The sequence below is a fragment of the Myotis daubentonii genome, chromosome 2, assembly GCF_963259705.1.
Source record: "Myotis daubentonii chromosome 2, mMyoDau2.1, whole genome shotgun sequence".
Taxonomy (NCBI): domain Eukaryota; kingdom Metazoa; phylum Chordata; class Mammalia; order Chiroptera; family Vespertilionidae; genus Myotis; species Myotis daubentonii.
In genome coordinates, this window is record NC_081841.1 from 204,702,025 (window position 1) to 204,718,182 (window position 16,158).

A 16,158-nucleotide genomic window follows, 5' to 3' on the forward strand; every position below is an offset into this window, starting at 1 on the left:
ACCTGCCACTGCCGGGGCCTCTCTCCCTTCCCCCCCACGGCTGGCCCTGCTCCCTGGTCAAACTCCCAGATGAACTCTCGGTTGAGGGGACAATTTCCATACTACGGTTTTATTATATAGGATGTGTGTGTAAGAGCAAAGATGCTTTGGGAGAACAAGATTTGTCTTTTCTTTTGATTATGCCCAGACATATATCAATATTTATTTATAGTATGGTATTAATACAGGGATGCATGAAAACACCACAACCAGTAAAACAGAATAGAGAGCCTAGAATTCATGCATCTATGGAAAATTGATTTATGTCAGAAATAGTACTATAGATAAATGGGGCAAGAAAAGCTTGATATGCCCATGGAAAAATTGAATCCTTCTTACTCACCTTAGACAAAAATGAATTTCAGGCAGACTAAAGACTTAAAGGTGAATGGCTATACTATAAAACTTTTAGAAAATAATATGGGGATTGTCTTTATGACCTTTGGGAAAATTACTTCTTAAAGTTGAACAAAGCAAAAAAGAAAGTACAAAACGTAAAACTTCATAATTCTGACTACATTATAATTAAATATTTCTGTTCAAAAAAAGTGAAAAGACAAGTTTAAAACATGGGTGGAATTATTTGCAGCATGTGTAATAGGTGAAGAGTTAGTATCTCAAAAATATTTCTTGCCAATACATAGAATAAACAGCCTCATAGAAAAGTGAGTAAAACACTTACGCAGGCATTTCACAGATATGAAAACACAAATGGCCGATAAATATACTCAGCAGATGACCAATGACATTAAAATCAGAGAAATGCAGAATAACCACAATAAGATATTATTTGCACCTAATAGATTGGCAAAAATTAAAGTCTGCCAATATCAAGTGTCAATCAGGATGTGGAGCAGATGGAATTCTCATACACTATTGATGATAGTATAAAGATTCGTTATAATAAAAGATTGAGAAGTTAGACTACACAAAAAGTAAAGTTCTGCTATGAGAGGAAAATGCCATAAATAAAACTAAGAGACAAAACTGTTGGAACACTTACGACAAATTAAAAACTGCTTTCTATATAGAGTCCTTACAAATCATTAAAAAACTATCTTGTAGGCAAAAAATGGAGGAAAATGAACAATTGATTCACAGAAAAAAGTAAATGAGATGACACAGGGGTGGGCAAACTTTTTGACTCGAGGGCCACAGTGGGTTCTTAAACTGGACCAGAGGGCCGGAACAAGAGCATGGATGGAGTGTTTGTGTGAACTAATATAAATTCAAAGTAAACATCATTACATAAAAGGGTACGGTCTTTTTTTTCAACAGTTTTGTTCATTTCAAATGGGCCGCATCTGGCCCGCGGGGCCGTATAGTTTGCCCACGGCTGGTCCAGACTAATAGTGAAAGAAATGCAAATTAAACCCACCAGGTTCTATTTTTATTGCTTGCAAAGATAAAATAATGAGTTTTTTTTATTATTTTCTTATATAAGTGAAAAAATAATTATAACAGTAATAAAGGCCAGTTAAAGAAAGATGAGTTATCAAAAGACTAAGAAAGTACTACTTGAGAAGTGGCTGTAAAGTCAGGATTATGAAGTCACAAAACTCAGGAAGAGCTGATTGGTCGAGTATCAAATGTAGAGAGGCCACGTAAGTTCTAAACCAGAAATGTACTAATGTGAGTGAGAGAGAGACTGTTGTGGACATGGATGACTGAAGATTGTTGTTTAGGTAGAGTAGTGATGGTGGAAATTAAATACGACCCTGGCAGGTTTTGTTTATTTTGTTTTTTAAATGATCAGGTTTGAGCCTATTTAAATGCTGTTGAGCAGGATAGAGAGAAGCAAAGTGGGTAGGGATGAAATTCAGAATTTAGTGTAGAGATCATTGCAACAGCGGGAGTGTAGGAGGAGAAATCCCTGAAATGGATATCATGAGACCTACATTTATTGTTTCAACTCTTTGACACTTAGTTGCTTCATCTGTAGCAGGAGTTGGCAAACTTTCTGTAAAAGGCTAGATAGAAAATATTTTAATCTTTGTGGGCCATAGTGTCTGTGTCACATTTATTCAGTTTTACTCTTGATAATAGAAAGCATCCATAGACAGTAGATAAATGAATAGGTCTGTCTGTGTTCCATTAACTATGGACCCTTGAATATTATGTAATTTTTAGGTGACATTAAATATTATTCCTGATTTTTTTCCAATCACTTATCTTGTGGGCCCTACAAAAATAGGTAGGGGGCTGGATTTGGTCCAACCCCTGATTTGTCCAATAAAAATGTGGACTAAAATATATATACATAAAATAAATATACACTTAGTGGGCTTAATCTCACTAAATGTATATTTAGTTTATCATATGTATGATCTGATTTACCCTTTGGTTTATTAGAAGTAATCTTAGTCTCAAGTATTTAGAACTCTCAAGAACTCAGAATTTATGTGTTTGTGACTAAAGTTCCAAGGACATTATTTACTCATCATGTATTCTTCAGGAACTCTTTCCTGAGGTTACTAGAAGAGGAATGATTTTTGTCATATCTGCATACCATAATTACAAAAATATTTTAGTAATTTAATTTAATAATAGACTTATTTTTCACTTAAGTATATTTGGGGATGGAAAATAAATGGAAAGTCAGTATTATATGGCACAAATAAAAGGTAATATTAAATACAAGGTAAAACATAACAGTATTATTTGCCAGAAAATCCTGAAACTGAGGCATTGTTTCTTTTTGTTCAAAAAAGAGAGAGCACATTTTTAGAGATGTTAAAGGTAAGTTAACAAGCTGATAAATGGAAACGTTTGAAAGAGAACTGAAAAAAACTTTCTCTATAATGGTTCATGTATCTACAGTCATCCTAAGTTGCCTTATATTAGAAAACCTTTTCATAACTGATAGTAGTTAAGTCTTATTAATAGGACTCTTAAGTTCAGTTGAAATACCAAGTACTGTTTTGTTTTTATTTCTATTTACAATGTACTCTTATTAAAGATTCTTATAGTAACTAGGTAAAAGATTTTACAGGTTAATTTAGTAATCTCTAATCTATTACCAAAAGTCTCAAGTATTCAGGTCTTTAGTTTTTAATGATAGACTTAGGAATCTCAGTACAGATATTCTTTTAAAATAGACTTTGAGAGTATAAAGTCTTTCAACTTCGCTATTTGACATAAAAGGGATTTATTCCTTTGCCACCAATTAGTCTCTGAATAATGCACACAGAGTAATCACTGTACAGGAAGTTAGTGACTTCTCCAAGTTTAATTTGGTTTGCAGGGCTAGAGTTAGAACCGACCGGACTTGCCTTCTCACCTAGTTAACTCTACAGTACTGTGCTTCTTGACAAACTATAACTTGATTCCATAGTATAGTCTTCAGAGTTACACTAATGGTTGGGTGTAGTTAACTGTGACCAGGTTCTGTATCCATGTGAGATACTTGATTCTATTATTAGCCTCAGAGAAGTTCGGTATTTCGCCCAATATTATAACCTGATTTTTTATTTTTTATTTTTTTTTGCCTTTCTAAGTAAAATTTATTCTTAATCTGTCTATAGTATTTAGGTCTAAACTTTCTTTTACAAGCTGGGACGCTCACTCACTCCTAGAAGTTCCTAAGCCATTTTCCTTTTCCTATTAGCTTTTTAGTTCCTTTATACTTTTTATTTCTTCTGCCATTGTGAGCACCTCTCACATACTGTTAAAAGGAAGCGGTGATAATGTGTGTCCTTGTTTTATTCTTAACTTGAGGTAGTGTTTCTGAACAAATTAAGTGAATTCCTTAAGTCTTTATTACTATTAGAGAAACATTTTATTAAAAACCATACATCTGAAATAATTCACCTTTACTGAAAATATAATTTAATTGTATTTAAAAGCAATATTAAAGATTGTTACAGCATGTAGCTCTTCAAGTAAAGTATTTTCAACTGATGATTGTATACCTTTGTGTGCTGTAGGCATAGATCATGATTAGTTGAAGAGTTTTTTGTCATATAAATCATTTTAATAAATTATTCTCCCTCTTTCCCCTTATAAAACTACCAGGTGACTATGACAGTCTTGGTAGCTCTCTCTGAAGCTGGTAGATTTTTAAGTATATTCTTATTAAAAGTCAGCACCACAAGAGTCTATCAATGTGGCTCCATGAAAGACTGATTTTCTTCTCTTCCTAGAGATGTCTGTTTCTGTTCTGATCCACGATTGATTGGGATAGTGCAAGTTCACCTTTCATAAAGGGAGGAGGAGGGTGGATTAGGGGGAAAATCCTTCATGAACTTTCAGTAGAATCTTATCCTTTGTGATCCTTCTGTGGAATTTTGGCACCTCTTACTTTGGATTGTGATGTACTGTTTGAGCTAAACAGCTGATATCAGGAGGCCCATGAACTAACTAGCTTATGAAATGGTATGAAAAATACATGTTCACACATAACATGGTGGGCTCCATAGCTTTCCTTTGATATCCAATATGAATTCTACTTGAGAGGTTAAGAATCAAATTAAGTGAATTCCTTAAGTGAATTCATTGTGGGGAAGGAGAGAGAGGGTTTGGGGAAAGAAGTGAGGAGGGAAGCAAAGGAATTTGTTACTAGATTGACAATATATGATGTCTTAAACCATTTGTTGAGTGATACTTAGGAACAACAGTCAATGAGTAACTGTTTTAGGCCATCACTTGTGTTAGCCATCTAATAATTGGTTTACAACTTTCATAAGTTCTTCCAAAGCCAGAGATTCTGATTTAGAGATTATTGTCTATTCACAGAGGTAAAAAGTGTAAGTAGAGGATTTGGCAAGAAATTTTACCAAATGTTAGTAAAAAAAAAAAAAATGGTGTTTTGTAGTTATTAAGCTTTCAGTAACACAGAAGCTTTTTATTACCCAATTACAATTACATGAGTTACAAGAGAAAAATCTATTAGAAACTACAAAATAAATATTTAACCTGGAAAATTCAAATTGAAACCTATTATCAGTGTGTCCAAGAATATAGTTTTATTTAATTCCATGTAAGAGCTTTTAAATAATTTTATTGCCATTGCCTCATAAATGTATTGACTTTTTGCTTAATAACTTTGGGTTGATTTTAGGCCACCAAAAAAATGGAAATGAACGAGATTGCTAAACACAAGACACTGTGGAAAATGAACTCAGCCAGTGAATCTTTATTGATTACTGGTGTAGAAGACAATCCTTTGAAGAAATTTACCATTCCCAAGATTAGGAGGGCAGCTGGGAAAGGTAATAATATTTCTATGATAGATGGGTTTATTTCATAACTATTACTGCATTTCTCTGCTTCTTAGTTTATGTTTATCTTCTATTTTGACTATAAAATTAGCTTAAATCAGGCCTCTAGTGCCTTAAACACACATGTACACAAAATGGAATAGACATGTCTCCTGTCCCTCCTACTAAGTACACCTAAAAATGCTGGACATCATAAATAAAACAAACATAAGAAGACTTCAAAAGGTGGAGAGAAGATGACAAACTGGCTAGGGACCCTGAGACTCAAGGAATGACATAGCAGTAAGTTCTCTGGATTTTCTTTTTATTTCCTCCATGTTTCAGATGGTAGGCACACAACTCAGGAATGCCAATTATCACAGACCCAAAAAGTCCCAAGAAAAGTTTGTTCTCTGTTGCCAAGGACTGGGAAAGGGACATCCTAGGAAGGTAGAAGCCTATTTGACAATAAACACCCTACTCCTGCAAATTACTAGGTGGGCGGGGGAAGCTTAGCCCCTATTCCTTTGTCAGCAAAGGTAAGTAGAGGCATAAACTTCCACCTATGTCTGTCCCCTTTGTGGCAGTAACAAGTTCTCCTCTCTGCCATCCCCTGCCCTTGCAGTGTCAGTGGATTTCTACCCTGCCCTGTGGTGATGAATTGCTCCTCACTGGGACTAGATAGAGTCCGTGAAGACCAAGTAGGGAACTTAGAAATTCCTATTACACCCACCAACAAGGCAACTGTCTGCCTCCAACAGTGTCAGTGGAGGCTGAGTAAAAAAGTGGACTTCTAAAACTTTGTCATGTTAACAGGGCATCCCCCCAGGGCATCAGTGGAGACCCTTTGGAAAGCCAGGACTTGAACCCTGCCTAATCGTGAAGATTCAGCACCCTCCACTTTCCCTATTGGCACACTTTATTCTACCAGTTCAGTTTTAGTAGAGGCTTGTTAAAACAAGATTAAATGTAATCCAGAGTCTCTTGAAAATACTAAAATGACCAAAATCTAATTTTTTTAATCCTCACCCCAGGGATATGTTTATTGATTATTTAGAGAGAAGAAGGGAGAAGAAACATTGATTTGAGAAACATCATTGGTTGCCCCTTGTATGTGCCCCAACTGGGAACCAAACCCACAACCTAGGTATGTGTCCTGACCAGGAATCGAACACCGTGACCTGGTGTACGGGATGATGCTCCAACTGAGCCACACTGGCCAGGGCCAAAATGTAATTTAAAAATTACTTATCTTACCACCACCCAGGAAAATCTCAACTTGAATGAGAAAAGATCATCAACAGAAGCCAGCAATGATGAAACAAATATTTGAATTATCTGACACAACTTTTAAAGCAGCCATCATAATTATGTTTCAACAAGCAAGTATAAGCACTCTTGAAGCAAATTTAAAAAATAGAAAATCAGTGAAGAAATGGAAAATGTAATAAGGAACCAAGTATAAGTTTGGAACTGAAAAATACAATAATTTATATAAAAACTTACTTGCATGGGGTCCAGAGAAAAATTGCAAAGACATTGGAAAGAATCAGCAAATTTGAATATATAGCAATAGGAATTATCCAGCCTAAACAACATAGAGAAAATGGAAAAATCTAACATCAATAGGGAGCTGTGGAATAAAAATAAAAGATCTAATATCTTTATCTTTGGAGTCGCAGAAGTAGAAGAGAAACTGTGGAGCTGAAAATATCCCAAATTTGGCAAAAGGCATAAAACTACATTCAGAAAGATGAATAAACCCAAAGAAGTCCATGTCAAGGTACATCATAATCAAACTTCTGAAAACTAAGTACAGAAAAAAATCTTGAAACTTAGGAGAAACCACATATTATCTATAGGAGAAAAATTATTTGACAGTAGATTTCTCATTAGAAGTTATGGAGCCCAGAGGAAATGGCTCAACATTTTTCAAGTGCAGGAATAAAAACTGTCAACCCAGCATTTTGTACCCAGCAAAAAATATCCTTCAGGAGTAGAAGGGAAATAGACACTCCCCAAAAAAGTAAAACTGAGAATTTTTCATTAGCAGATCCATCCTAAAAGAATGGCTAAACAAAGTTCTCTAAACAGAAAATGACAATAGAAAGAAACTTTGAACATTAAGAACAAAGGGAGAACAATAGAAAGAATAAAAATATAAAGAAATGTAGTAGACTAGAGTCCTGATGCACAAAATTCATGCAAGGGGCTTGGCCCTCACAGCCGCGGCAGCTGCCTTGTCCCTCTCAGCCTTGGCCCTCGAAGCACTGGCTTCGTGCGGAAGGACGTCTGGAAGGTTGGCTGTCCGGTCTAATTAGCATATTATGCTTTTATTATTATAGATCATTCTCCTCTTGATGTTTCTTTTTTTAAAAATATATTTTATTGATTTCAGAGAGGAAGGGGGAGAGAAATAGAAACATTAATGATGAGAGAGGATCATTGATCGGCTGCCTTCTGCACACCCCACAGTGGGGATCGAGCCTGCAAACCAGGCATGTGCCTTGACCAGGAATTGAGCCATGACCTCCTGGTTCATAAGTCTATGCTCATCCACTGAGCCTTGCCAGCCAGGCTCTTCTTGAGGTTTTTTATTATGTTTGACATTTGGATAAATAATTATAACATTTTCTGACATTCTCAGTGAATATAGAGGAAGTATTTAAGACAATCATGAAGCAATATGTTACCATTAGAGGAAACTGGGTAAATGGGCTAATAGGGTCTTTCTTCCCTATATATTACAACTTCATGTGAATCAGAATTAAAACTTTTTAATAAAAATGGAATTTTAAAATGTTCAAGTAACCCACAGGAATGCAGGAAAATGAAATAGAGAATTAAATAGCTGAGAGAAAAATAAACAGTTAAGTGGCAGGTTTAAGCCTTAACATATTAATTATATTAAATGTAAATTATCTAAATACACTAAAGACAGAGGTTGACACAGTGGATTAAAAAAAAAGTGAACCGAAGGGTGAGCACCTGAAGCGGGTAACATACAGCCCAAATAAGCAGAGGATATTCAGCTGGGAGACAGTTTGCAGCCGGGAAAGGTGGAGGACTCCCAGAGAAAGGGGACGGTTAGAGACTGTGGCTGGAATCTGTCCCGGAGCGCCGGCTCAGCCGTGGAGACCGCGCCATCTTGAGTGGCTGTTATTGGAAGCATATACATCCAAAGACCCGGCATCCAGAGTTCGGCTGCTAACCCGGAAACACCAGATCTGGGACAGCGCGACTACGTGGAGCCCTGCTTCTTCTCATGGAAAGCTCAGATTTCACCTGAAGCAGAGAGAGAACTACATAACCAAACACCTGGAGAAGAGAGATCATGGGGAGACCAAGAACCAGCCCGTATATGAAAGAAAAACAGGCATCACCAGAAAAGGAAGTAAACGAAAATGGAGGCAATGGAGGCAAGCAACCTGTCAGAGAAAGAATTCAGAGAAATGGTCATAAGGTGGATGAAAAGAGTGGAAGAAAAATTCAACAATATGTGTAAGAACCAAGAGGAAATGAAGAAAAACCAAGAAGAAATGAAAAATGACATCATTGCTACAAAGAACACAATAGAAAGCATCAACAGTAGACTAGAAGAAGCAGAGGACTGCATCAGTGAGCTAGAAGACAAGGTAGGAAAAAATACCCAAACAGAGCAGCTTCAAAAAAAAAAAATTAAAAAGCAGGAGGAGAGCCTAAGAGAACTTTGGGACAACATGAAATGAAACAACATATGCATAATAGGGGCGCCAGAAGGAAAGGAAACTGAGCAAGGAACAGAAAACCTGTTTGAAAAAAATGACAGAAAACTTCCCTGATATCGGGAAGAAAAAACTCACACAAATCCAAGAAGCTCACAGAGTCCCAAACAAAATGAACCCCAAAAGACCGATGCCAAGGCACATTATAATTAAATTGGCAAACACCAACGACAAAGCAAGAATCTTAAAAGCAGCCAGAGAGAGACAGAAAGTCACCTGCAAAGGAGCCCCCATCAGACTAGCGACTGATTTCTCAACAGAAACACATCAGGCAAGAAGGGAATGGAATGAAATATATAAAGTCATGCAAAGGAAGGGTCTGAATCCAAGAATACTGTACCCAGCAAGGCTGTCAATCAAAATTGAGGGTGAAATCAGGTGCTTCACAGACAAAAAAGGACTTCCCGAGTTTATTACCACCAAACCAGCAATGCAAGAAATGCTAAAGGGTCTGCTGTAAAAAGAAAAAATAGGAAACAAAGAAGGAACACAGGGGTAAAGAATAAAAATGGTGACTAACAAGTATCAATAATAACTTTAAATGTAAATGGATTAAATGCACCAATCAAAAGACATAGGGTAACTGAGTGGATAAGAAAACATGACCCATATATCTGCTGTCTTCAGGAAACCCACCTCAGAAAAAAAGACACACACAGATAGATGGTGAAGGGGATGGAAAAAGGTTTTTCAGGCGAATGGAAATGAAAGAAAAGCCGGGGTAGCAATACTTATATCTGACAAATTAGATCTCAAATTGAAGGACATAAAAAGAGATAAAGAAGGCCATTTCATAATACTAAAGGGATCAATCCAACAAGAAGAAATAACTCTGGTAAACATATACGCACCCAATATAGGAGCGCCCAAATACATAAGAAATCTTCTGGAGGAGATCAAGGGAGAGACTGACAGCAATACAATCATAGTAGGGGACTTTAACACCCCATTATCACCATTGGACAAATCCTCTAAACAAAAAATCAGCAAAGAAACATCAGTCCTAAATGACTCACTAGATCAGATGGAATTAATTGACCTCTTCAGAACATCTCACCCCAAAGCCACAGAATATACATTCTTCTCAAGTGCACATGGGTCATTTTCAAAGATAGACCACATATTGGGTCACAGACAAAGTCTGTGACCCAATTCAAGAAAATTGAAATCATATCAAGCATCTTCTCAGATCACAATGGCATAAAACTGGAAATCAACTACAATAAAAACAATCCAAAAAAATCAAACACACGGAGACTAAATAGCGTGCTATTAAATAATGACTGGGTTACCAAAGAGATCAAAGAAGAAATAAAAAACATCATGGCAACAAACGACAATGAAAACACAACAATCCAAAACCTATGGGACACAGCGAAAGCAGTCTTGAGAGGGAAGTTCATAGCTCTACAAGCCTACTGCAAGAAACAAGAAACAATGAGAATAAATCACCTAACCCTACACCTCAAAGAGTTAGAGAGCAACAAGAAAAACCCAGTGTAAGCAGAAGGAAGGAAATAATAAAGATCAGAGCAGAGTTAAACGACATAGAGACCAAAAAAACAATACAAAAGATCAACAAAACCAAGAGCTGGTTCTTTGAAAGGATAAACAAGATTGATGAACCTCTAACCAGGCTCACCAAGAAACAAAGAGAGAGGACCCAAGTAAACAAAATCAGAAATGAAAGAGGAGAAATAACAACAGACCCCACAGAAATACAAAGGATTGTTAAAAAATACTATGAACAACTCTACTCCAACACACTAGACAACCTGGAGGAAATGGACATATTCCTAGAAAAATGCAACCTTCCAAAACTTAATCAGGAAGAATCTAAAAATCTCAATAGGCCAATAACTATGGAAGAAAGTGAAGCAGTCATCAAAAAGCTTTCAGCAAACAAAAGCCCAGGGCCAGACGGCTTCACAGGGGAGTTTTACCAAACATTCAAGGAAGAACTAAAACTTATCCACCTCAGACTATTCCAAAAAATTCAAGAGGAAGGAACACTTCCAAGCTCATTCTATGAAGCCAGCATCACCCTAATTCCAAACCAGATAAAGACAACACAATGAAAGAGAATTACATGCCGATATCCCTCATGAACATAGATGCCAAAATCCTCAACAAAATCTTAGCAAATCGGATCCAGCAGTACATTAAAAAGACCATACACCATGACCAAATAGGATTCATCCCAGGGATGCAAGGATGGTTCAATATCTGCAAATCAATAAACATAATACATCACATAAACAAATTGAGAGAGAAAAACCACAGTCATATCAATTGATGCAGAAAAAGCATTTGACCAAATCCAACACCCATTTTTGATAAAAACTCGCAGCAAGATAGGAATAGAAGGATCATACCTGAACATAATAAAAGCCATATATGACAAACCCACACCCAACATCATAATCAATGGGCAAAAATAAAACCATTCCCCCTAAGAACAGGAACAAGACAGGGATGCCCCTTCTCACCACTCCTGTTCAACATAGTACTGGAAGTACTAGCCATTGCGATCAGACAAGAAGAAGAAATAAAAGGCATCCAAATTGGAAAAGAAATAAAACTGTCCTTATTTGCAAATGACATGATACTGTACATAGAGAACCCTAAATACTCCATCAAAAAATTATTACACTTAATAAATGAATTTGACAATGTAGCAGGATACAAAATTAATACCAAGAAATCAATGGCATTTCTTTACACCAATAGTGAACTTACAGAAAGTGAGACTAAAAAGGCAATCCCATTTACTATTGCATCAAAAAAATTAAGCTACCTAGGAATAAACTTAACTAAGGAGGTAAAAGACTTATATGCGAAAAACTACAGGACACTGAAAAAAAGAGATAGAGGAAGACATAAACAGATGGAAGAACATACCATGTTCATGGATTGGTAGAATCAACATCATTAAAATGTCCATACTACCCAAAGCAATCCATAGATTCAATGCACTCCCCATTAAATTACCAACAGCATATTTCACAGATCTAGAACGAACGTTCCAAAAATTCATCTGGAATAAAAAGACGACCTCGGATAGCTGCAGCAATCCTGAGAAAGAAGAACAAAGTAGGTGGGATCTCAATACCAGATACCAAACTGTATTACAAAGCCACTGTACTTAACACAGCTTGGTACTGGCACAAGAACAGACATATAGATCAATGGAATAGAATAGAAAACCCAGAAATCAACCCAAACCACTATGCCCAATTAATATTCGACAAAAGAGGCAAGAGCATACAATGGAGTCAAGACAGTCTCTTCAATAAATGGTGTTGGGAAAATTGGACAGATACATGCAAAAGGATGAAACTAGACCACCAATTCACTCCATACACAAAAATAAACTCAAAATGGATAAAAGACTTAAACGTAAGACGGGAAACCATAAAAATACTAGAGGAATCCACAGGCAGTGAAATCGCAAACATATGCCAAAGGAATTTATTTTCTGATAATGCTCCTAGGGCAATGGAAACTAAAGAGAATATAAATAAATGGGACTACATCAAAATAAAAAGCTTTTGCACAGCAAAGGAAACCTCAACAAAACAACAAGAAGACCCACTGCATGGGAGAACATATTTGCCAATGATACCACCGATAAGGGTTTAATTTCCAACATTTACAGGAATCTCATGAAACTTAACAAAAGGAAGATAAACAATCCAATAAAAAAATGGGCAACGGACCTAGATAGACACTTTTCGAAAGAGGACATACAGAAGGTCGAAAGACATATGAAAACATGCTCAAAGTCACTAATTATACGAGAGATGCAAATCAAAACGACAATGCGGTATCATCTCACACCTGTCAGAATGGCTATCATCAACAAATCAACAAACAACAAGTGCTGGAGAGGATGTGGAGAAAAAGGAACCCTTCTGCACTGCTGGTGGGAATGCAGACTGTTGCAGCCACTGTGGAGCTTCCTAAAAAAACTAAAAATGGAACTCCCATTTGACCCAGTGATCCCACTTCTAGGAATATATCCCAAGAAGCCAGAAACACCAATCAGAAAGGATATATGCACTCCTATGTTCATAACAGCACAATTCACCATAGCTAGGATTTGGAAACAGCCTTAGTGCCCATCAACAGATGAGTGGATTAAAAAACTGTGGTACCTCTACACAATGGAATACCACACTGCGGTAAAAAAGAAGGAACTCTTGCCTTTTGCAACAGCATGGATGGAACTGGAGAGCATTATGCTAAGTGAAATAAGCCAGTCAGAGAAAGATAAATACCTCATGATTTCACTCATTTGTGGAATATAGAGAACAACATAGACTGATGAACAGGGACAGATCCAAAGACAGAGAAACAGGATCTGTTTTTGGACAGATCCAAAAACAGAGAAATAGATCAGACTATTAATCCCCAGAGGGAAAGTAGGGGAGGGAGGGGGCAAGGGGAAGAGATAAACCAAAGGACTTGTATGCATGCATATAAGCCAAACTAATGGACATGGACAACAGGGGGATGAGAGCATGGGTTGGGGGGGGGAGGATGGGGATTTATTGGGGGGGATGAGGACACATTTGTAATACCTTAACTAATAAAGAATTTTAAAAAAATGTGAACCAACTATATACTATCAAATCCATTTTACATACAGTACTACAGTTTAGTTGAAAATAAATACATGGAGAAATAAAGGCTTGCAACCAATTAAAATAAAGCAGGAGTGGCTATATTAATATCAGATAAAATAAACTTCAGAGGGACAAAAATGATCAGGGAAAAGATATTGCATAACAATGAAAGGGTCACAGCACTAATAATAACAATCCTAAATGTGTATTCACCAAACAACAGAGCTTCAAAATACATGAAGCAAAATTGATAGAACTGAAAGGAGAAAGGGACAAATCCAGAATTATAAAGACTTTAGCTTTTCTCTCTCAACAATTGATAGAACTACTTATACAGAAAATCAGCAAAGACATAGAACTAAATAGTGTCAGCCAACAGGATCTAATTGACATTTTTACATTACCCAACAAAAGAATAGACATTTTTTTTAAGCTGCCATTTGATACTCAAGATAGTACAATGGGCCATGAAACATTTTAACACATTTAAAGGAATTGAAGTCATACATATATGTTCTCTGACCACATGCGAACTTGAAATTAATGTTTCCAAGCACATGGAAAGTAAACAGCACATCTCTAAATATTCATGAGATTTCAAGAGAAAATAAAGATAACATTAAACTGAATAAAAATGAAAATGCAACATATCAAAATTTGAAGGACAGAGCATTGCTCACAAATTTATAGCACTAAATACTTATATTAGAGAATGGGAAGGTAATCTAAGCTTCTACCTTAAGAAATTAGAAAAAGAATCTATAATAATAAAAGCGTAATATACAAATAGACCAAACAGCAGAACGCGACCACGCTATGACACACTGGCGCCAGGCCAGCCAAGGTGGATGCAAAGCGATTGGTCAGGAGGGCCCGCCATCACCCCACGATAGCCCCACAAAGGGAGGCCCAGGCCACCGGCCGGCAGGGTGATCAATCAAGGGGAAGGGGGGAAGTGACAGCAGACATAGGCAGCGCCAGGCCAAGACGGTTGTGGGCGGAGGGCAGGGCCTGCTGCCAGCAGCTGGTAGCCGGGGGAAGCCCAAGTCCCAAGTGCCAGCAGCTGGAGGTAATCCCTGGTGCTGGCAGCCAGAGGAAGGAAGGCCTACCTTTGCACAAATTTTGTGCATCAGGCCTCTAGTAACATGATAAACCCAGAACAAGCAGAAGAAAGGAAAAATCTCAAGTATTTGATTATTTTGAGTCTTATATCAGATATATAATTGTCATTGTACAAGGATGTAATTTTAAACACAAACCACTTGCCCTTTTCTTTATCTTTAGTTTACTTGTCATCTTGTTTCACCAATACTAGAGAGTATAGTTTCATACAGGACACTCTTAACCAGTGCCAGCTTGATATAAGGTGTGATCTACAGTCGTCATGGCAATTTGGGGATACAAAACTGGTTCATAATAAAGATCTGGAAAACAGTTTTACTTCTAAAAGGTAAGTTACTATGACCTAAAGAAGTTTGAGGTTTCGTTTTGTTTGTTTTTACTATAAAGTCTTCTATGAATTTGTTGTTTCTACTATTTGAGGTTTGATAAATATTACTAAGAAAATAAGTACAGATTTTGTTTATTCATTATTTTGTTGCCTTCTTACAGACTTTTGTGATAGTCAAAAGCTAAATGTGAGATTTGATTAGTGAGTTTTTTACATTAACTAGAGGCCTGGTGCACGACATTCGTGCACCAGGGGTCCCTCAGCCTGGCCTTTGCCCTCTCACAATCCAGGACCCCTCAGGGAATATCTGCCTGCCAGTTTAGCAGGAGAGGGCAAACATCCCCCTGAGGGGTCCTTAGCACTGTCACTGCACTCGCCAGCCCTGAGCCCGGCTTCTGGCTGAGCAGTGCTTCCCTTGTGGGTACGCACTGACCACCAGAGGGGAAGCTCCTGTGTTGATCATCTGCCCCTTGGTGGTCAGTGCACATTATAGCGACCGGGTCTTTCTGCCATTCAGTCAGTTTGCATATTAGCCTTTTATTTTATAAGATTAGCCAGATTTCAGACATTCTTAACTTTTTAATCTTGATAAATTTTTCAGATGCATACATCAGCACATTCATTTAGCATCAATTTTGTAGATTCTTTGTGCCTCCTGCTATATAAAACAACAGTTCAAATATTTAAAAAGGAACTTTTTTTCTTGACTTAACCCTTGAGAGACTGAGCTGATGTTTTTATTAGGCAAGATAATACCTGGCTATTTCCAGCTATTCCACTAGAAGCACTATTTTTGACACTTAATTTTTTAAAAGTACACCTTCACTTTTTTGGGAAGACACATTCCATTATGTTATTTTGATAAGAATCAAAGCATATGCAAAGTTCTCATGGTAAACATTTTGTATTTATAGGTATAGGTTTTCTGTGAACAAAATTTAGTTTCTTTTTTTCATTATCTGAACTTGCCTCCTTCACCAATTTGCATTTATCTTAAAAGTTGATGGACCCATCCTTAGAACTCACTTTGAAATGTTTGGGGTTTCTTTTTTTGTTTTAGACTCAATTCCTCTTGACTC

At 36.9% G+C, this 16,158-nt stretch overlaps 1 protein-coding gene across 1 annotated transcript in view; it reads left to right on the forward strand.

Moving 5' to 3' along the window:
• The first annotated feature begins 5,110 nt into the window (after positions 1-5,110).
• TEX15 (testis expressed 15, meiosis and synapsis associated) overlaps positions 5,111-16,158 on the forward strand; it is a 62,443-nt gene continuing 51,395 nt past the window's right edge. The window contains exons 1-2 of the mRNA XM_059681102.1: positions 5,111-5,249; positions 14,914-15,079. Coding sequence (XP_059537085.1) covers positions 5,111-5,249; positions 14,914-15,079 — 305 coding nt within the window. The remainder of the gene's footprint in view (positions 5,250-14,913; positions 15,080-16,158) is intronic.